The sequence below is a fragment of the Myotis davidii genome, unplaced genomic scaffold, assembly GCF_000327345.1.
Source record: "Myotis davidii unplaced genomic scaffold, ASM32734v1 scaffold71, whole genome shotgun sequence".
Taxonomy (NCBI): domain Eukaryota; kingdom Metazoa; phylum Chordata; class Mammalia; order Chiroptera; family Vespertilionidae; genus Myotis; species Myotis davidii.
The window spans coordinates 253,538-274,362 of NW_006283588.1; the positions used below are offsets into that span (position 1 = coordinate 253,538).

Genomic DNA, 20,825 nt, shown 5'->3' on the forward strand with positions numbered 1-20,825 from the left:
AAGCATGGGGAATGAACTAGACCAGTGGTTCTCAACCTTCGGGCCCTTTAAATACAGTTCCTCATGTTGTGACCCAACCATAAAATTATTTTCATTGCTACTTCATAACTGTAATGTTGCTACTGTGATGAATCGTAATGTAAATATCTGATATGCAGGATGGTCTTAGGCGACCCCTGTGAAAGGGTCATTTGACCGCCAAAGGGGTTGCGACCCACAGGTTGAGAACCGCTGAACTGGTGGATGCATGTGAAAAAGAGGTAGAGTTCATGACAATTCACCTGAGACTTCTGATGTAAAAATGGCTCCAAATTGAAGTCACGTTCTCTTGGATTCCTTGGTTATACTTTTGCTAAGGTCTTTCCCTTTCCCTGTTACCAAGTGTGTATTGGAAACACCCTTCAGTCTCTTCCTGTATCCTATTTGCCTCATTGTACAGCTTGAAGTTAGAAGCTATAGAAAAGTTATGTCCAAGTCTCTTTTTTAAAGCTAAGATGGGTAGCCCTAGCTGGTTTGGCTCAGTGGATAGAGTGTTGGCCTGTGGACTCAAGGATCCCGGGTTTGATTCCGGTCAAGGGCACATGCCCCAGTTGGGGGCTTGGTCCTCAGTGGGGGCATGTAGGAGGCAGCCAATCAATGAGTCTCTCTCATCATTGATGTTTCTAACTCTCTCTCCCTCTCCCTTCCTCTCTAAAATCAATAAAAAAATATATTTTTTAAAAAGGTAAGATGGGTATAGAAGAATATAGGAACGTAATACTGTCTTCTGTGTCCCCAGAACTCAAAACAGTGAACAGTGTCTCTTTGGACTGGTTCACGGGACAGTTATATTGGGCTAGCAGCTTTGCAAGGGTCATCTGTGCTGGTTTAAGTGATGGCAGAGGCTACGTCAGAATCCTGGAAAAGGATCTTGTGCCAGAGCAGCTAATCGTGTTTCCTGTAAAGAAGTAAGTAGTGTTTCTTTGGGAATATATCCAAAATCATTGCTTACCTTAGATATTTCAGTTGATAAGAGAACATTTCAACTTTTTTTTTTCATGATGACAGGAAGAGAATTTAATCTCTATTTATTTTTTAAATATGTTTATTTTTAGAGAGCGAGGAAGGGAGATAGATAGAGAGATAGAAACATCTCTGAGAGAGAAACATCATGGATCAGCTGCCTCCCACACTCCCCTCTTAGTTCATGCTAGGGTCATGTGCCCTGACCAGGAATTGAACTGGTGACCTCTTAGTTCATGGGTTGACACTCAACTGTTGAGCCACATTGGCCAGGCCACTTCAACCTTTTCAATCTAGGTTTCATTTTCTCCAAAAAATGAATCAATTTTGAAGTCTAAATTGAATATATGCAGCCAAACTTTTGAAAGTCTAAGAGCAGAAATCTCTAGCATTCTTAGCAGTGCAATCATATGAGACATGTATGACAGAGCTGAGGGAGCCTGACCGTTAAGAATAATGTATATGCAACTGAGGGGGTTCTCTAACACCTGTGCTTCTGCTTTTCTCAGGTACCTGTACTGGGTAAATCGAGGTCAGAAAGGCATGAGGACTATTGACACTGCAGGGATGGATGGCTCTGATAGGAAGGTGCTTGCAGTTGTAAACATGGAGGACCCTGTAGGACTGACACTTGACCATGTGACTGGCAGGCTTTACTGGATCAGTGCATATAAAGAGGTATCGTGAAGAGGTCAGGAGGAAGAGGTAAACCCTTTTAGTTGGGACTTGGGATGACTATGGGTAAGTACAAAATTCTCTTAAGTCTTGTATCAACTCAGTGAAGCATCTTCTGGCCATGAAAACTGAGAGAAACAAGTTACAATTGACCAATATCTGGACTGTATCAGCATAGGTTGGGTGATTTAGTGGGACTTTCTTCAACACTCTATAGTGAAACTTAGCATTGGAATCTCCTGGTAGTATAGGTCATGTTCTATGTAGTACCTAGAATACAAAACCTTTAAATATGGCAAACCACTTCTTAAAAGCATACAGTTACTTAGGTACTTCAGTGCCTTATACTCATATTTCTAGTTCTTAATACTGCAGTTCATGCTATTTCACTTTTGGAAGCATCAAACTAAAAGACTTGGTGGCTAAAGCACAGGCTTGGGATTCATGTTTTTAAGCCTATTACTTCTGGCTGTGGCATTGCCTACTTATGGTGTCTCATTAATCTCTCTGAAAAGAGATAGAATCCCTACTTCAGAAGGCAGTTGGAGAATATAGTGAAAGGATCTGGTACAATGTGTGGATGCGGACAGTAAGTTATGGTAGCTTCTTGTACAACATAAATTTGCACAAGAAGCAGTTCAATACACTGGCTTTGACATTCGCCTCCATGAATCTAAGATGAGTTCATCCCTATCATGTTGATATCACGTGAAGATGTTTAGTGCCCAAGAAACTGAAGTGCACTAACATTGTCAGCACCTGTTGCTCATGCTTCCACGCTCTTATGAGACACTCTAATCCTTCAGTCCATAGAGACGGTGAACGTGGATGGCAGTGGCAGGCACACCTTTCCTCAGATCTTCTTGGAAGATGAAGAACCAGTAGGACTAGCTGTATTTGAGAACTCTTTCATCTGGACAAATAAAATACAGCTATTTCATACTTCACCCCACACACCAAAGGAGAGAGTGGTGCTGCTAAATGCTTCCATATCTGCTCTCTCAGTCCTCCACAAATCCCAACAGCCTAAGAGTAAGTCCACGGCTTGCTTCTGAAATGCTTAAGAGACAGAATGCATACTTAACAGCAAGCAGAAACTATCTAAATTACTATTGTGGCCTGGTGTTGGAACTTGCCATTTTGAGGCAGAGGAAATGTTCTAGGTATGATTCCGGACTTGTACAGGACTTCTCAGTAAGATGAACTGAATAAAAATGTCTACTGGGAAACTCATTCCAAACATGTACCTTGTACTTGTCCAGCACAGTGACAGATTTTTAATGTCTGAAACACACAAAACAGGGTAGTAAGCTATTCACAGAAGGGCTAGAATAGCTTATTCACTGACAATGTCAACTGATAACAGAAAATTCAACCAAATTTATAGAAGGAAGTCAAATATTCATTGACTTTGAGTTAAAAACTTTTGTTAATCTGAAATTCTATGTCATATTCTACTCAGATAATGCTTCTTAATTGGGTCCAAGAAACTAGCCAAAGTAGACATCCTAGACCACTATTTACTTCTAAACAAGTCTTCCTGTAAACAAGTTAGACAGTCATTTTGTCTTAACTCTAAAGGAGAAGATGCTGTTTGTTGAAGTTTTATTGGCCCGAGCTTAATATAGGTAGGAATTGTCACTATCTGAGAGATAGGAGACCATGGGAGTTCAGAGGTCAGCATACCTAACCTAGACGGTAACAAGTATTTTGGTATTCCTATCATTGTTAAAATGACTTCACCCCCCTTGAGTATTAATTTTTGAACTAGTATAGATTAATAAATCTGAGATTATATCTAATCTATTTCTATTTTAAAATAGGCAGATACCGGGCATGTGCGCCAGGTTCTTGCAGCCACTTGTGTCTCCTGTCTCCCGTCCATCCCAAGGGGTATAAGTGTGTTTGTCCAGAGGGAATGTCTCTTTTACCTTCTGGTTCTTGTAGTGGTAAGTATCCTAGGTGAAATGGGCTTGGCTCGAGGAGACATGTTCTATGATAGTCCTGGAAATAATATAGCTTCCATTTTTATATCAATCACATTTATACTGACAACTTACTTTGATAATGTTTTGTTATCAAAAGACCTTGATTAGGTGGGGTTTTTTTCTTTGTGCTAAGATATGCATAACATAACATTTACCATTTTAACCATTTTAAGTATATAGTTTAGTGGTTCCAAGTATATTCTCATTTTTGTGCAACCATTACTGCCATTCATTTCCAGAATTTGTCATCTTCCCAAACTGAAATGCTATACCCATTAATTAATAACTCCCATTTATCTCTCCCGTAGCCCCTGGCAACCATCATTTTACTTTCTGTTTCTGAATTTTATTACACTAGGTACTTCATATGAGTGGAATCATATAGTGGTTTTCCTTTTGTGACTGGCCTATTTCACTTAGCATAATGTTTTCAATGTTTATCTACATTGTAACATGAATTTTCTTTCTTTTTAAGACTGAATAATATTCCATTTTGTTCATTCATTTATCCATTAATGGGTTGGATTAGTTTTCATACAGGAAAATAAATAGCTTATACCACTCAGTTTTACATGCAAAACAACAACTAAGTTGGTATAAGAAATAAATCCTCTATAGTCTTTTTAAAAAATATATAATTTATTGATTTTTTTACAGAGAGGAAGGGAAAGGGATAGAGAGGCAGAAACATTGATGAGAGATGAGAGAGAAACATCGATTCAGCTGTCTTTTGCACGCCCCTCACTGAGGATGTGCCGGCAACCCAGGTACATGCCCTTGACCGGAATCAAACCTGGGACCCTTCAGTCCGCAGGCCGACGCTCTATCTACTGAGCCAAACCGGTTAGGGCTCCTCTATAGTCTTATGACTACTATGTGCTCTGACTTAATTTTGTAAAATAGTGTCTACTTCAATATAGTCCTTCATGCTTCTATTTCCACTTTAAATATTAAAGGCTACATAATCATTGAACATCTCTATCCAAAATACTTGACTTTTTTCTACAGGACATTGAGATTTTAAGAATAAATAACGTAAATGTGTTCATGTCCTAATTACCTTTAAGTAACACAATGCATAGGTAGCCATGAAATCCTGGTGTAATAAGCTGTTGTGTCAAACTCAAGACTTCAGCTTAAGTTGTATTTTGAATATTCTAATTAACTTTTGAATAACCAATTAACTTTCCTTCACCTGGACAATAGAGTTTGCAATTCTCTGTGCTGAGACTTGGGTGCTATCAGCAAGGATTTGAGGACATCACCAGATCAAATGGAGCAGCACTCCTGCCCTAATCCTCATGCTTCTAGTTCACCTTTCAGCAGAAATTCGGAGTCAGTGCCTTGGGAAAGCTGAGCAACACTTTCTTTTGCCCAAACGACTCCTTCTCTAAGGAAGACAGGGCAGTCATGTTGCATGTGTGCTTTAGGAGTGAACTTTATTAAGGTCCCTTTCTAGGAATGCCTCAGCTTGAGAGAGAGGCATTGCTCAAGATGGGAGCGTGGGGCTTATCTGACATAGGGGTAAGCAGTAAATCTCTCCTTTTCCCTGGTAGACTTAAAACTAGTGTTTTCTTCTGGCAAACGGCTCTACTTGTTGAAAGTTGGTTTTATGGGAACTGCGATAGAGAGAACCCTAATTCAAGAGCATCCTAGGAACATCCATCTACTGGATATTGACTGGAAAAGAAACCTCATCTATTGGACAAGTGCCCAGGGACATCTCTTCTGCTCAACTGGCTATTCAGGAAAAAAGCAAGAGATTTGGACAGAGCATGCAGGTCAGTTGGGAAGGCTGTTTGGGATTTGTCCTTTTTTTTTTTTTTTTTTGGCTCTAAAATTACTAAGAACAAAAACATAAAGCCCCCTACCTGATTCTGATCTGAATCAACCTTAATGCCAAAGAGTGGTTTTTAACTAATTGGAATATTGTGTTTCTGATGTACTCTTCTTCTTATAAGAGGAGTGCAGACTGGTAAGAGGCTACCATGATTTGGGAAGTCCTAAGGTCAGTAATAAGGTTTAACATTTTTTTTTGCTGGCCTTAAGTCTGAGTAGAATAGAAATGAACCTTAAATACTTCAATTTTGCATTACAGATTTTCTTCCACTAATTTAGAAGTAATTTGCAATGCAGATTTCAGAGAGAACTAGCAAGATATTTTCTTAATATGGTAATATATACTTTCTCTCCCCGCCCACACTCCTAAATGCCACTCCCCAACTTTAGCTCCCTGTTCTTGGCCTAAATGTAAACATCTATTTTATAAAGGAAAACTGAGACTTGAACTTGGGTGAATTGTTTGATCTCTGAATGTGTGTGCTTTTTGTATTCTTATTTTGTTTTTTCTTTTTCTTTTTTCTCTTTGTACTCTTAAGTACCAAGGATATTCTTTAGTGAAAGAAGTGCTGTATAGAACTGCATGTTACTGTAGAGCAGTAGACTCTACCCAGAATCCTGTGGGCCGCACAGTGCTAGCACTTAGGAGTTCTAGTACCTGACTCAGAGAACTTTCAGGAGAAACTGAAATGGACAGTGGTCAGTGACACTGATGGCTATTTGGAAACTCCTGATCATGAATTACTTCTTACTTCATTTAAATGCTACCTTCCCTCAGCCGACTAGTCTTTGCTAACTGGTTTCTGTGTTGCAATTATTATATCAAGGAATTGTAAGAGGCTAACAATTTCATTTGAGCTTCCTCTAGTGTTGAATATTCAGTCCCTGTGGTAGGCAGATGTGAAATTATATAATATATATACTAGAGGCCTGGTGCATGAAATTCATGTGTAGGTGGGGTCCCTAGGCCTGGTTGGCAATCAGGGCCGATCAGGGCCAGGCCAATCAGGGCCTGCTGGCTTGGGGGAGGGGATGAGGGAGGAGCCACGGGAGTTTTGCTGGTTAGGGGGAGGGACTATGGGAGGTTGGCTGGCTGGGGGAGATTGGCTGTGGGAGTGCACTGACCACCAGGGGACAGATCCTGTGTTGAGTGCACATCATAGTGACCAGTCATTCTGGTCGTTCTGGTCATTCTGGTCGCTTAGGCTTTTATACATATAGATGTCTTTGCCCCGAGTTTCTGGAACAGAGCTCCTTAGACCTTTTAATTCCTCGAGTGATAGGAGCATCTGACACAGAGCTCCCAAATCCCTTGGAATTTGCTGGGCAATTCTTGGTGGCTCCTGGATGAGGGTTGGTCATCACAAAGAACAAGCCAAGATTAGAAGCTTGGAATTTTCAGCCCCACTCCTCATTCTCAGGAGAGGGAGCAGGGCTAGAAATAGAGTTAATAATCAATCACACAAATGTAATGAAGACTCCATAAAAATCCCCAAAGTATGGGGTTCAAAGAACTTCTGAACTGAGAACACCTTTATGTGCAGTGAGGGTGGCACAGCCCAGCGGCCTGGGGACAGATGTTCCTGAGCTTGGCCTCTGGACGTTCCCATATATCCCTTCATGTAGCTGTTTATGTGTATCCTTTATATAATAAACCAGCAAATGTAAGTGTTTTTCTGAGTTCTCTGAGCCACTGTATCAAATTATTGAATCCCAGAGGGGTTTGTGGGAACCCTGATTTACAGCTAGACAGTCAGAGTATAGGTGACAACCTGAGACTTGTGAGTGGCCTCTGAAATGGGGGAAGTCTTGTGGGACTGAGTCTTCACCTGTGGGATCTGATGCTACTCCAGAGAGATGCTGTCAGAACTGAATTGAATTGTGGGACACCCAGCTCGTGTTACAGAATCGCATGGTGTGGGGGAATAATCCCACATGTGTGGTGCCAGAAGAATTGTGGGAAAGTAAGAGACACAAATTGGGTGAACAGCTTGACAAAGCTAGGCAGGCCTCTTAAAGGTGGTAATCAGCTCAACCCTTGCTATCTAGGCCTGCTTACAGATCTCAGGGCCCCCTTACAACCCACAGAACATCAGCTTTCAGTGTCTCCTTACATCAAAGTGTACTGACATCCATGTCGTGTTAATCTTGTTCTCATATGGAACATTGAGGCTGGAAAACACTGGTGAAATTCCTAATAAAAAATGGGAGGACTTCAAAATTCTGTTTTAGACAAGGATGCATGTCTTTAAGACCTGTGTAGAATTGCTCAAAGAACATTCTGTGACTGACACTGGATTTTCAACCTTGGATGTGAGTGGAACCAAGGTTAAATCTAATTCCAGAGAGAGGACATGTTCTCTGCAGATGGCAGAGCCCAACAAAGAAGAGAAAAGCTTCACCAAGTGTGGCCTGTCTGTTCTTACTAATGTGTCAACCTTAAGTCAAGTCTTTCCTGGGCAAGAATGACTTGAGGAATATGGGGAAAATTCAGAAGCACAATTCTAGGCAAACGTGAGGGACAATAAAGACATGCTGTCATGCTAAGCAGGAAGAACTTACAGCACATTATGGCCTGTGAGCACTGACTTCTCTATTGCCCATGCCCTGCTACCATGCCTTGCCTATTTGTCAACTTCCTGTTAGTTAACATTTGAATTCTTAATAAACACCCAGAGTGTGCTGGGATATATTTAACAACTAGCTCTCTAGGGAGAAAAAGTGTATATATATATATATAGACCTACATATGTTTATAATAAAGCTTACCATTAAAAAGAATATGCAATACAACTTACAAACAATGAGATATAGGACATTCTTTATTTTAACTTTTATATAGCCAACTAATTTTCATAGATTGCTTTCTTATTCTGAATTCTTGGATCTTAGCCAATCTCTGGTTGCAGTTCAATCAAAATTTAACAAAATCCAACTATGAATAAAAGCTTGACTTCTGATGCATTATTGAGTGACTGTAGTCTGAATGTGAATGGTTTTGTTGCTTGATACTTGTTTCCAAAAATGAGATGAAAGTGAAGCAATGGAGACTAGTTGGAGTTAGTTCATCAATGGACAAGTGACTTATTTGCAGAACTGAATAACAATTTTCAAATACTAGAAAAATATATTTCCTTATTTTTTGTGGTATGTAAAAATGTAATGGCACATATAAATTTAATCTTAAATATTAACATTCTTCTCTGTCATTTTAAGTCTTGACCAGGAGTTGTCAACCTCTTTCTGTAAAAGGCAGATAGTAAACATTTCAGGCCTGTAGGGCACTCCACCATTGTGTCGCCAAAGCAGGCATAGACAGTGTGTGTGTGAATAGCCATGGCCACATTCCACTGAAACATTCAGACAATAAGCTGATTCAGACAATAAGGACCACTGTTTGCCAGTATCTGGTTTAGAAAACAAAACCCAAATCAAACTCCAGTGTGTAGGCTTTGCCAGTCTCTGTGGTATAAAAACTCCCACAATGCCAGATTTTACTACATATGTGACATCACTAAACCTGGAGCTGGGAGGGGATGTGCAGTAACAGACCTTTCTGTAGTATTTCCACCATACAGATGCAATAGGTGCCAATAACTAAGAGCTTAGGTAATCTGTTAGAAAATAATTAAGCAATGGCTTACATATTTTAGTTTTGTTTCTGCTGGAGGCTAAGTCCAGCATGTCATAATAAATTTGAGAAGTCCTCAAAAGGTTGAATGGACTCTTTCAGCAGAGCTGAAAGTCTGCATGTTATTACCTGCTGCTGGAACAGCTGAAGGCAATTCCCCCAACCTGATGATCCATTATTGTTTACTGGACCTTACCTTTGATATGTATATCTGCTTTGCTAAAGGGCAAAATGTGTGAATAAAAAGCTGTGGGTCCAGACATTCAGAGAGCTTAGTCACTGGAGCTAAGCCTCCCCCAGCTCCCTCAAAATGCCATTCAAATTTGTATTTCTTGTCTAGCCTTATTCATTTATACACAGCCCTCCTCCAGCTCCCTGAACCCTAGCTCTGGAAAGACCCTGGCATGTTTCAAATATGATTAATTTACTTTTTAATAATGGCTGTATTGAACAACAAGCTTACAGAATTCAAGAATTTATCAACTGGCTGTTACGAGTTTGTGCAAGCTAGTCCCAGCACACTGTTCTCAAGATAATGGACATTATTCTAAGTTTTTCATATATCTTAACTCTAATCCTCCTAACAGCTTTATGAGAGAAGCACTGTTGCTATCATACATTTGTGGAAACTGAGGCACAAAAATTAACTGATGCCTTATTTTGGAACAGTGTTTCAAACAAGACTGTCTAACTTGCTAGCCTAATACTGAACTTAACTTTTATGCTATCCTGCATCCCACAGTGGTGATATCTAGCTTAGACCCTACTGTACAGCTAGCTACATTGGTTAGGGTAGGAGTTGGGGAGTGCTTTGTAGATTAGTGCTTAACTCTGTTAGTCACACCTAAAAAGCAACACTTCATAACTTTTATAAACTTGGCCCTTATCTGATCTGTGCCTTCTAGTTGTAGATTTCCTTGCTCTCCATCCTTTGTACCGATGACCTTATATACTATTGTCGTGGTGTCATATTAGCTCAATTTCTGCTTTTCTATAGCAATTTCAGTCCTAGTCACTTGTCATGTAATTTTTTAAAATATATTTTATTGATTTTTTACAGAAAGGAAGGGAGAAGGATAGAGAGTTAGAAACATCGGTGAGAGAGAAACACTGATCAGCTGCCTCCTGCACACTCCCCACTGGGGATGTGCCAGCAACCAAGGTACATGCCCTTGACTGGAATCGAACCTGGGACCCTTGAGTCCACAGGCCGATGCTCTATCCACTGAGCCAAACCGGTTAGGGCTAGTCATGTATTTATTACTTTTCATAACTAACCTTTGAAGAAGAAGGAATGTGAAGTTGCAGCTCTGCATTCAAATGCAAGCCTTGCCACTTAGATATCTAACTTATAAAATGCAATGAGCATCGTACCGTGCCAGGTGGTTGTAGGATTAAATGAGCTCAGATGACAGACATGATGTTGGAACCAGAGTAGGTGTGATGGGAAGTAATCACACAAACACGGTGTGAGGCTTGTTAGAGAATGGTCTTTGCACCATTCTATCCTTGACCCAAAACTTAAGAAACGACATTTGAGTGCCCTTTTTAATTGGACTTATTTTCCTCCTTACAGTCTGCTCAGCAAATGTGGACATATCAACTGGGAACTTGTTCTGGCTGCCCTGTGATAGAAGTATTATTCAGAAGACTAGAATTACTGGCCCTCACACACAGACTCTCTACAGAACGAGCAGCATTATACTTCATCTTCTTCTCGATTGGCCAAGGAGGGTCCTCTACTGGGTAGAAAGTGGAAAACACTTGCAAAGTATGACCCTTGATGGCAAAAACAGACAGGAAGTCTGGAGAGGCACCTGGATGGCGGACACTCAAATGACCTTAGACCTCGGCTCATCCAGCATCCTCTGGACCACCAAAGAACAAGGTAAGCACCACACAACCAGTGCAGTTGGAAGAAGCTCGAGGGGATGAGTGAGATCTTGCTTTCAGTAGGATTATTCCAGTTATTCTTAGAACTAGCTAAACTATAAGCTCAGATTCTGATTTTCATAGTCAAAGATTGGATATGAGTCACTTACATCAAACTTATTTCTCACCTATAAGTCCAGACTTAGGATTTAAAAAAAGAAAACTCCATAAAAGCATACTTAATAGCTTTTTGCAGTTTTCAAAATTTGTTTCTATTTCTATAAGAAGTAATGGAACCAAACTTCCATTGCAAATGAAATGCAGGTGCTTCAGTTACAACTTGGTAACAGGTACAAGTTACACCGTGTAGCCAAGTTTAATAGTCTTCCCACTGAAAAGCCATCTGCGAGGCCTGGAAGCTGCATGCTGATGACCCGTGGTTGAGTGCACACATGGAAGATGATGAAGTCCCATCTGATGTGCCCACATGGCAGACCTACACTGCTCTCTCTCCTGGAGCTTTAAACACTTTGTTGGACCATCTTTAACTATGAACCAACAAAGCTTAATAGGAAGAATCTGTGCTTATTTTCAGTTTGGGGTCACGGAACCTCAATCAAATCATGCCCCACAGGTTATTTGTGCTATATCAGCTTGTAAGAACTCGACTCTTCCCTAGGGTTGCAAAGTCTAAGTCTCCTAAAAAATAGGACATATACTTTGAACAAGACCTGGAGTGACGGCATTATTGCTGCCCATGAGCCCTACCTGGTGACGATGGATGGAGCAGCGCTTGTGCTCTGGAACAGGAAGACGCTGGAGCCCTTCTCTGTGTCCAAAGAGCCACACGTAAAGAAAATAATCATCCTGGCAGAGAACCAGGAGGTCCCAGGTGAGTCTTCCTCTGTGAGGTTATTCTATGAGATCCACTTTACCTGGCTCTTCTCAGAGTGTGTGCTTTTTAAAAATATATGTTTATTGATTTCCGAGAGGAAGGGAGAGGGAGAAAGAGAGAGAAACATCAATGATGAGAGGGAATCATTGATAGGCTGCCTCCTGCACACCCCCTACTGGGGATCGAGCTCACAACCTGGGCATTTGCCCTGCCTGGGAATCGAACTGTGACTTCCTGGTTCATAGGTCAATGGTCAACCACAGAGCCATCTGGCTGGGCCAGAGTGTTTTTATAGGATAAAATCCTGGGCATCTTTAGGTTTGTATGGCTCTTGTCCCAACCCCCAATTCAGCAAGCCTTCTCCTTAACTTGTCCGTGTCCCAGGAGAGTAAGGATCTAAGATGGTTCTCAAAGTTGCTAAATGACACAAGTCCTGGGACGATATTTGGAGAAGTCTGCACACCACAGCCCCTTCTGAGAATCATCTTGCACATTAGCATATTAGAGCTCTTAGTCTGGCAGGAAGGACAACCATTGAATTTTCTCTAAAGCAGTTTCCCAAACTGATTTTACTAAGGAGCCCCCCCTCTCTATAGTGGTAACGTCTTGTGGAGAACCCATGCGAAGCTGCCCTGCGGTTGTGGATTACCAACAAAAGCAGCACTCACCTTCTGTGGAAGCTGCACCTAGTCATTCAGGGTGACCTGCCTAAGGCCGGGTCACCTTTGTTTCCTCATGTGAGCCTTGGACACAGAATCCAAAAGACTGATCTTGGATCTTGAATCTTGAGGCAGAAGAAGAAATCCTATCACAGGAGCCTGGGGGCTCTGTTGACAGAGCAGCTAGAAGTCCGAAGGAGGAGTAGAAATGAAAAGGGACAGAAGCATTTCTCTTTCATGTACCCAATCCACAAGATCTCTCATCTCCCTCTTTTGTCTAAACTATTTTACATTTTGATTCGTTGGTTCGTTTAACCTGATCTTAATAAGAAGCATTAGGCACATGAACATATCTCTGAGGTGGTAAAGTGTGTCAATGAACAGTTAACTTTTTGGTAACAAATCCAATTTTGATTAGTCTACTGTGAAATCTGTTGGGTTTCTGTGATAGGTGCTGAAGAGTATGAATTGGTAATTTTGCATAGTGTAACTTACACATCTCAACAAATGAGTGTCCGTGTTACACTGGCTCCTGTCCTAGACCACAGATGGTATAGCAGGGAACCAAAAAGAACAAGTCCCCATCATAGAACTTACTTTATATTTTGTTCCCAGAATATAGCATTAGATGGTGAAAAACAATTAAGGTTAAAGTTAATAGACCTGAAAGTGGAAAACAATTGGTCCAAATTCAAAGCCAATAGATGATGGGCGAATGTTCCACACTTAATCTAAAGATCTAGGCTCGGTTTCACTTTTCTTCCTATGAGGCAGAAAGGCATAGCTACCCAGCCATGACCTGGTTTTCTGAAGGAGAGGACAGCAAAAGCCCATCTCCATTGCTAAAGTCTAATAGACTGACTTGCTGAAGCAACTGCTTATTCTAGATCCCGGGGTTGAAGGAGCAGCCACAATCACCCCTTCTACTCTTCCTCCACCACGCCCTCTACTTTGCACCCGATCCTCTGTTCCCTGTCGGAACGGGAAGGAATGCATTTCTCGGGAGTACCTCTGCGATGGCGAGCGTGACTGTCAGGATGGCTCCGATGAAGAGAACTGTTCCCATTTGTGCAACAGACCAGGTCTGTCATCATCTCCTCTTCTCAGTCTTTTGTTGCAGGTACACTGAGCAAAAGTATGATATGAATTGCCGAGCTGTTTATTATAATCACTAGGGGCCCAGTGCATGAATTTGTTCACCTTGAAAAGAACTGTGGGCCGCGAGGCTGCTGAGGGCACAGAGGCAGGTCTCTGCCCATCCTCCATGCCCCCGCCTGGTCTCTCCCACTGCAGCCCTTAGTCCCCTCTCTGCTGGCAATCCTGCTCCCACTGCTGCTGGCCCCGCTTGCACCCACTGATGGTGTGGAGCAATTGGAGCTGGCGCCAGCAGCAGTTGAGAGTAGCAGCTGCTGCCCTGATCGCCCCTCAGGAGCAGGGGGAGGTGGAGAAGCCCTGAGGGGTGATTGGGGCAGGCAGCCACAGCTCGCACCTGCTGGGTGGGACCACGACACACAGGAGCAAAGAATTTTCAGTAACTATCAGAGGCTTGCCCTGATGACAGTGACTGGTGCCCTTCCTTGGTCTGGCACCCCTACTCACCTGATCCATTATCCTCTTGTGGCCAATGCTTGCCATGTTCTGCGTGCGCCTCCTGGTGGTCAGCGCACGTCATAGTGACTGGTTGTTCGGTTGTTCGGTTGTTCCAATGTTCAGTCATTTGCATATTATATATATATATGTATATATATATATATATACATATATATATATGGAGAGAGAGAGAGACACTTGCTAGATAAATTATCATAGATAAAAGTTATAGACTGTTTGAATACTGATTCTGTGAGCTTCCACTGCTTCTTTGCTTCCTCAGCTTTGCTTGAGTGTTCCAATATTTGTCTTAATATAGGCTGAACTATAGAGTGCCCTAAATGGACCACTTGGTAGTGTTATAACAAGTCATTAAAATAATGCAACAAATATGAGGCCATATTTAAGCAGCCCAGGCTGGCTTGCTAACTTAATTGACCAGAGCACTTTATTAAAGTTTGTTTATGGATCACCTGAGGTATAGAGTTCAAGTAAGACGTGGTCTATTTATCCTTCTAAATCCAGAATGAGGGTGAGTTCATCTAATTTTAAAACTTCAGTTTGACTGAGTGGTGCTAGCTCTTGACCCTTTCCATTAAGGGATCTTCCAGTGTCTGGACGGAAGCAAGTGCCTTGAGGAGAAGTACCACTGCGATGGGGCTCAGCAGTGCGTGGATGGGTCTGATGAGCTGGACTGCTGGAAGCCCACTGAAGACTGCTCTGTACGTTGTGACAACAAGACCCGCTGTGTCCCTAAGAGCTGGCTGTGTGATGGCAATGCAGACTGTTCTGACAAAGAAGATGAACAAGGCTGTAGTAAGTTCCAGGAAACTTCCTTGGAGTATTTTAAGCTACATTTCAGTTGATTTTCCTTATTCCTGGTAGTTAGATTCTATAAAGTTGCTGTGGACACTGAATTAGTGGATATGGAATCATTGCTCTCAGAAAAAAATAGAGAGTGTGGTTTTTACAAGTCTCTGGTCATATGTTGGTCAACCAATCAATAAACAACCTTGTTTTATGTGTTTCTGTTTAAAGGCAACTTTATATACATTGTTGGCTCATTAATATTGAAATCACAGCCACCAGCACTGTATCTCATGCCTGGGCAAAGCTCATCTAACACATAATTTATCCATAAGGCAACCAAGACTGACTCCTTGCACTTATGAACACTACCTGAACTTCAGCACTTTGCTGGGGGCAATTATCACCAAAATCAGAGCAAAATCATCAAAAAGTCTAAAAATGTGAAAATCATGGCCCTAAAGAGACTGAAAATAGCACACTTATGCACAGTATGGAAAATGAAACCAGAAGGTAGAGCATTGCCTTCCTCCACCTCAGCTGAAATGCATGTGTCGGACAAGTCAAATTTTTTTTTTCTGCTTTGCTGTATCTCAGCAAATGACCATGAAAGTGTGGCAATGTTGCTTTTGGGGGTTCACAAGTAAATTTAAGCAAAGGGGTAAATGTGCAAACACTGAATCCACAAGTAATAAAGATCAATTATAGTTATTACACAGTTACCAGGCTAAGATGAAAGTTTCTGAGTGAGAGGATCCTTGAAGGTCATGCTATAACTTCCTTTTTCCATGATAAGATTTCCATTAATAGAAATCCAGTCTACTACCAAAATAAAGTATTATTTCTTGTTGCAATAAAATCACCCTCCCTGAAGATTTTAACTTTGGTCCTACATCTTCCTTTGGGATGGGCCATCTCATTTGTTCCCCTCATTTGTATGAGATACACAATCTTTATATTTGTTCTTCTTAATGGCATGTTTCAAAGGCCTTAATTGCATGTTGGATTAGGGTAGAAGAGAGAATGTAGAGAGTGGGTAATGGAAGATGATATATTTGGATGTGGAGGCAGCTGGGTACCTAGAGGATTTGACTGCACTTGGGCTTGTCCTATATAATAAAAGGGTAATATGCTAATTGACCCTCACACCATAGCAAAAAGATGGCGGCACCCACAGCCAATAAGAAGGGGATATGCTAATTGACTGTCCCACCCTCAAATATGGCAGTGTCCACAGCCACAAGATGGTGGTGCCCAGTCCCCTCAGCCCCGCTGGGGCGCCTGCCTCTAAAGTCCCCCAGTCTCCTCAATCCCCCAGTCACCCAGGGCCGGCCTGAGGTGCAGGCAAGCCTCAGATGGCCAGTCACTATGAGGTGCACTGACCACCTCTTGGTTTTTCCCAAGCCGGCAGGCTCCAATTGCCCAATGGCAAACAGGAAACTGGGGTTCAGGGGCAGGGCCAGGGAGTGGGCAGAATGGCTGCCCTCTTGGTCCCTCCCCCCAGCCAGCAGGCTCCCATTGCCTGATGGCGAACGGAGAACCGGGGGTGGGTGTCAGCGGGGCGTGGGGCTGGCTGTGGGCAGCCGGGGAAGATGGCCCTGATCACAGGCCAGGCCTAGGGACCGTACCCGCACACAAATTCATGCATCAGGCCCTTAGTAAGAATATAAGGAGGACAGAGACACAGAAAGGAAGTAGGGAGGCATCCAAGGTATAATTTACTTTTTAATACATACTTACAGTTTTGCTGAGGTACTGATCCTTTTTCTTGAACCAAGTCAAGCAACTTCTGTCTATAGAATTTGAATCTAAGAACATAAATTATAGGGTGTGTTGGATATTGGGAGGGAATTTCTTTTTTCATGGATGACATTAAGGCCCCAGAGGAGGATTCCACTTTCCTTCCTATCCCAGTGTCCTTCCATTTCTGGCCCTCTGCCATTGTTCCCCAGGACAGAAGGATTTTCTGGGCCAGTTTAGTAGCCCTTGTCTGGCCTAACACTACTCAAACCACCTGTCTGCCCTAACACCTGCTGGGGCTTTGTTCCCAAGACGACAGGAGAAGACCGGGAAGTCTTTAAACCATTTTATTTTCCATCAAGTCACTTCTACATCTTGTTGAGTTCTTACCTAAAGCTTTTATTTTTCAGTTCATGAAAAATGCAGCATATCTGAATTTAGATGCAAAAACGGCCAATGCATATCTTACTCTCTGCACTGTGATGGGAACCGAGACTGCCTGGACCGCTCGGATGAAGAGGGCTGTCCTGTTGCCTGGCCCCAGCAGTGCCCCTCGGGGGAGGTGAAGTGCCCAAGGAGTGGAGAATGTGTGCTGACAGAGTGGATATGTGACCATGACTTAGACTGCAAAGATGGAAGCGATGAGAAGGTAGTCGCTTTTCTTCCAGAAAGATAAAATGGATTTCTCATCACAACAGGAACACAGGCTTCCCTGTAGGAAACTTGGGAAAACACAAAAACAGAGAGGTCCACCATGATAACTAGACAGAAAGCCACTTGTAGCTACGCCAAAGTGTCCAAATCCAAAGTGTTAACATCCTCCTGTTGAAAGTCAAATTTCCAAGAGGCTTTTTATTATACATTTGCAAGTGTTAGGTCTTGGTGTCCCACTCAGAGGTGCACTCTGAAGGTTTGCTCAGTGGGCATGATGGAGCAACTAAAGCTCCTAATCTGTGCGTGAGGCAACCTGGGCTTGACTCCTACAGCGTGCACTTGACCTTAAGGAAGTACTTACTCCCTCATGTTGTATTTCCTCATCAGTAAAATGGGTATAAGATATGCCTTGTAGTGTCCGAAGGATTGAGCATGGATCTGGGGCATAGCAGGGTCACAGATGTCCCTCCCTTCCTCTTGCACATCCTGCCCCAGACCTGAGTATCCAAGTTAATTAGGTGCAAAACAACGATCAGCAAGCTGGGCTGTGCATTAGGCGCGGTGGGAGGACTCCCGGAGGAGAGCTTCCGTGGACTCTTTTGCTTATGCCTCTTGAATGAAGACTTTCTAATTTGCCAAAACAGACTTTTCTTCCCACTTCCCACTCCTATCTGTGAGCTCCTCGCCTAAACTCCAGCCGGCGTTTCACCGAGTGTGTAGGCTCTGCCCAGCCTGTTGCAGAAGGGCCTTGAGGATTGGCCCCCAAACGCAGGCGTCTTCCTCCGAGAACCCCTGCCCGGTGCTGATTGCCAGTGACACTGCGTCCCTCTCTGTCTCCACAGAACTGTCACCCCGAGGAGCTGCGGTGCGGCTCCAGGCAGTGGTCCTGTGCCAGTGCAGACCAGTGCATGCCGGACTCCTGGCGCTGCGACGGGCAGCGTGACTGCAGGGATGGCAGTGACGAGGCTGCGTGTAAGTGCGGGGCTCTCACTGAAGGACAGGGCGAGGCGGATGGCAGCCGCTCGTGCTGCTGTGAGAAAGCAGCTAGCTAGCCCCTGCTGCAGGACCTGGAACCTTCCTTCCCCAGAATGGAGGCCTCCTGCGCGCAGGGAAGCGTGGCCAGGGGAGGGGTGGGTGTTTGTGGGTTTGACCATTACGGCCGGGCATCATCCTCTGCAGGCGCCCCGGAGAAGTGCGGGAGTTCTGAGTTCCAGTGTCGCTCCTCTGCCTGCCTCCACCTCAGCCTGGTGTGTGATGGGAAGGAGGACTGTGCCGACGGCTCGGACGAAGGTGGACAGTGCTCCGCGTCAGCATGCGGCCAAGCACAGTGCTCCCACACCTGCTACCCGTCCCCCCGAGGCCCTGTGAGTGCGCCAGTTATGTTCCCAGCAGCTCCAAACGTGGTCTAGGCCCCTAGACTCTAGGGAAGGCTGTCCCTGACCGCTCCCTAAGCTCTCCGTCTCAGTGGCAGAGCGGTGCTGACCCACCCACCGGTGTCCCTGTGCCTGAGCTATTCTGGGCTCCTGGTGAGTCCTGTCTCCTTCCTTTCCTGTCTGGTGATTTCTGCAACCCTACCAGGCAGCCTCCCCAAACTCTACCACCACGGTCCTTCCCACCCCAACTGTGAGCTCGGGGCCACACTTGGGGCTAAGCAAGACGTTTCTGTGGTTGTCCAAAGAGCCAAGTAACCATCCCTTCGTGCTGCAGCTGGGGAAGGGGAGTACCTACCCATACAGAAGTTCTTTCCATGTGAGTCCGATGGAATGCGACCTGCCCTCAAATTAAGAAGTGCCCATGCTCTCGTCTAGCATTATTAGTTGGCCGAATATAGTGACCTTGATTCTGATGGGCAAGTAGAAGAAAGCTGAGTTCTCGTGCCTGGTCGTGGGAGATGGCCACTTCAGTCAGGTCGGCATGCCTCTTCACTCTCTGATTGTGCTGGGTTCTAGCTGTCCTGTGCTGAACTCGGACACCTTGTTAGCTCAGAACCCATGGTGGTGGCAAGGTGTGAGGTGTGTGGCAGGGCTTATAGGAAGAAGAGAGTGATTGTATTCAAAATAAAGTTGGTCCTAAGAGCCATTTGAGTTGCTGACATTGAATGTATTGCCACGTGCTTTTTATAGCAAGATCGAAGCCTTTTTATCAATGTTGTACTGTCTTCGGAAAGTCGTAATGCTTTCGTCAACCTCTTTCAGATATGTGCTTGTGAGCAAGGCTTCGAGCTGAAGAGCAGCGGTGGAAGCTGTGAGGATGTGGATGAGTGCCAGAGGTCGGGTGGTCGGCCTTGCAGTCAGACCTGTATCAATACCGAGGGCTCCTACCACTGTACCTGTCATCCTGGCTACTTGCTGGAGCCAGATGGCCACACCTGTAAAGCAACAGGTTAACTGGAACTGGGAATATCTCTAGGCTGGGTCACAAGCTTCAAGGTCCTAAATCTTCCAGGAATACCAATACAAAGCTCCTTATCAGGTCTTAAATGCTCCTGGCAGCTTTGTCTGTCTTTAGAGCAAGATTAGCAGAATCTTAAAACACTCTTTTAAAACCTCATATTTCAGACTGAATTTAAGTTTCAAAGAGTCTACCAATAAGGCATTATTATAACAAAACCATAAGTGTGGCCTTGTACCCATGAGTCAGCCTTACCTGAAGCTAGAATAAGTGTCTGAAGTCCTAACAAACACTTCTTTCCTGCCCACCTACCTCCAAATATTTAGTTAGAAATGTGGTTTTCAACTTAAGCCAACTACCCCTTTATTCTAAGTATCTTCAAATGTGGGTATCAGCTTAGCCATTACATCAAGGGAACAGCTACTTAGATACCAGATGGCTGGTATCACAGCCCTGGTGATGAGAAGGCAAAGGCTACTTTGTCCTCTGATTCCTTAGCCAGTGCTGGGGCTTACTGTTCCAACTCCTTAAAACCACACTGAAAGCAGTTCTTATTCAACAGGTACTGAACCGATCCTGCTTGTGGCCATTCAGTTTAACCTGCTTCTCTATGGACTAAGGAGCTTGAAAGAAGATATTCTGGCAGCTACAGAGAAGAACCTGGTTATTTTCTCTATTGACTATGACTTACTGGATCAGAAAGTCTTCTGGACAGAGCTCGGTGCAGAAAGTATTAAGTGGATAAGCATGGACGCAAAGAAGAAAGGGACTGTAGTAAAAGGTATGCCCCCTGCCCTTACTAAATACACATGGCATGGGAAACAAAATGAGTGGCCATTAATGTTCTAAACATTGGCTTAGTTGTATCTCCTCAATTAAAAGGGGTCAAGGCTTGCTAGTTGGTTGAAATGGAAAGATGCATTGTCATCTCAGTAGACTGGGGAGTAAGCCACACTATCAGCCAGTGACCAATCTGAGCAATGGTCATCTTCCTCTACAAATAGTACTTTGGAGCATTTTTAAGAAGACTGTTTTGATGGAAATGCATATGCCAGTTGAAAAATTAATTAACATGGCATGCT

General features: G+C 43.5%; 1 protein-coding gene across 1 annotated transcript in view; it reads left to right on the top strand.

Annotated features, from left to right (window-relative positions):
* Positions 1-20,825, top strand: part of LOC102768777 (low-density lipoprotein receptor-related protein 1B-like) — a 41,414-nt gene that overhangs the window by 8,349 nt on the left and 12,240 nt on the right. The window contains exons 7-20 of the mRNA XM_006753794.2: positions 779-947; positions 1,512-1,680; positions 2,484-2,709; positions 3,501-3,626; positions 5,222-5,446; positions 10,712-11,023; positions 11,687-11,899; positions 13,449-13,643; positions 14,752-14,967; positions 17,109-17,347; positions 18,195-18,324; positions 18,532-18,716; positions 19,548-19,734; positions 20,306-20,524. Of these exons, the coding sequence (XP_006753857.1) occupies positions 779-947; positions 1,512-1,680; positions 2,484-2,709; positions 3,501-3,626; positions 5,222-5,446; positions 10,712-11,023; positions 11,687-11,899; positions 13,449-13,643; positions 14,752-14,967; positions 17,109-17,347; positions 18,195-18,324; positions 18,532-18,716; positions 19,548-19,734; positions 20,306-20,524 (2,811 nt within the window). The remainder of the gene's footprint in view (positions 1-778; positions 948-1,511; positions 1,681-2,483; positions 2,710-3,500; positions 3,627-5,221; positions 5,447-10,711; positions 11,024-11,686; positions 11,900-13,448; positions 13,644-14,751; positions 14,968-17,108; positions 17,348-18,194; positions 18,325-18,531; positions 18,717-19,547; positions 19,735-20,305; positions 20,525-20,825) is intronic.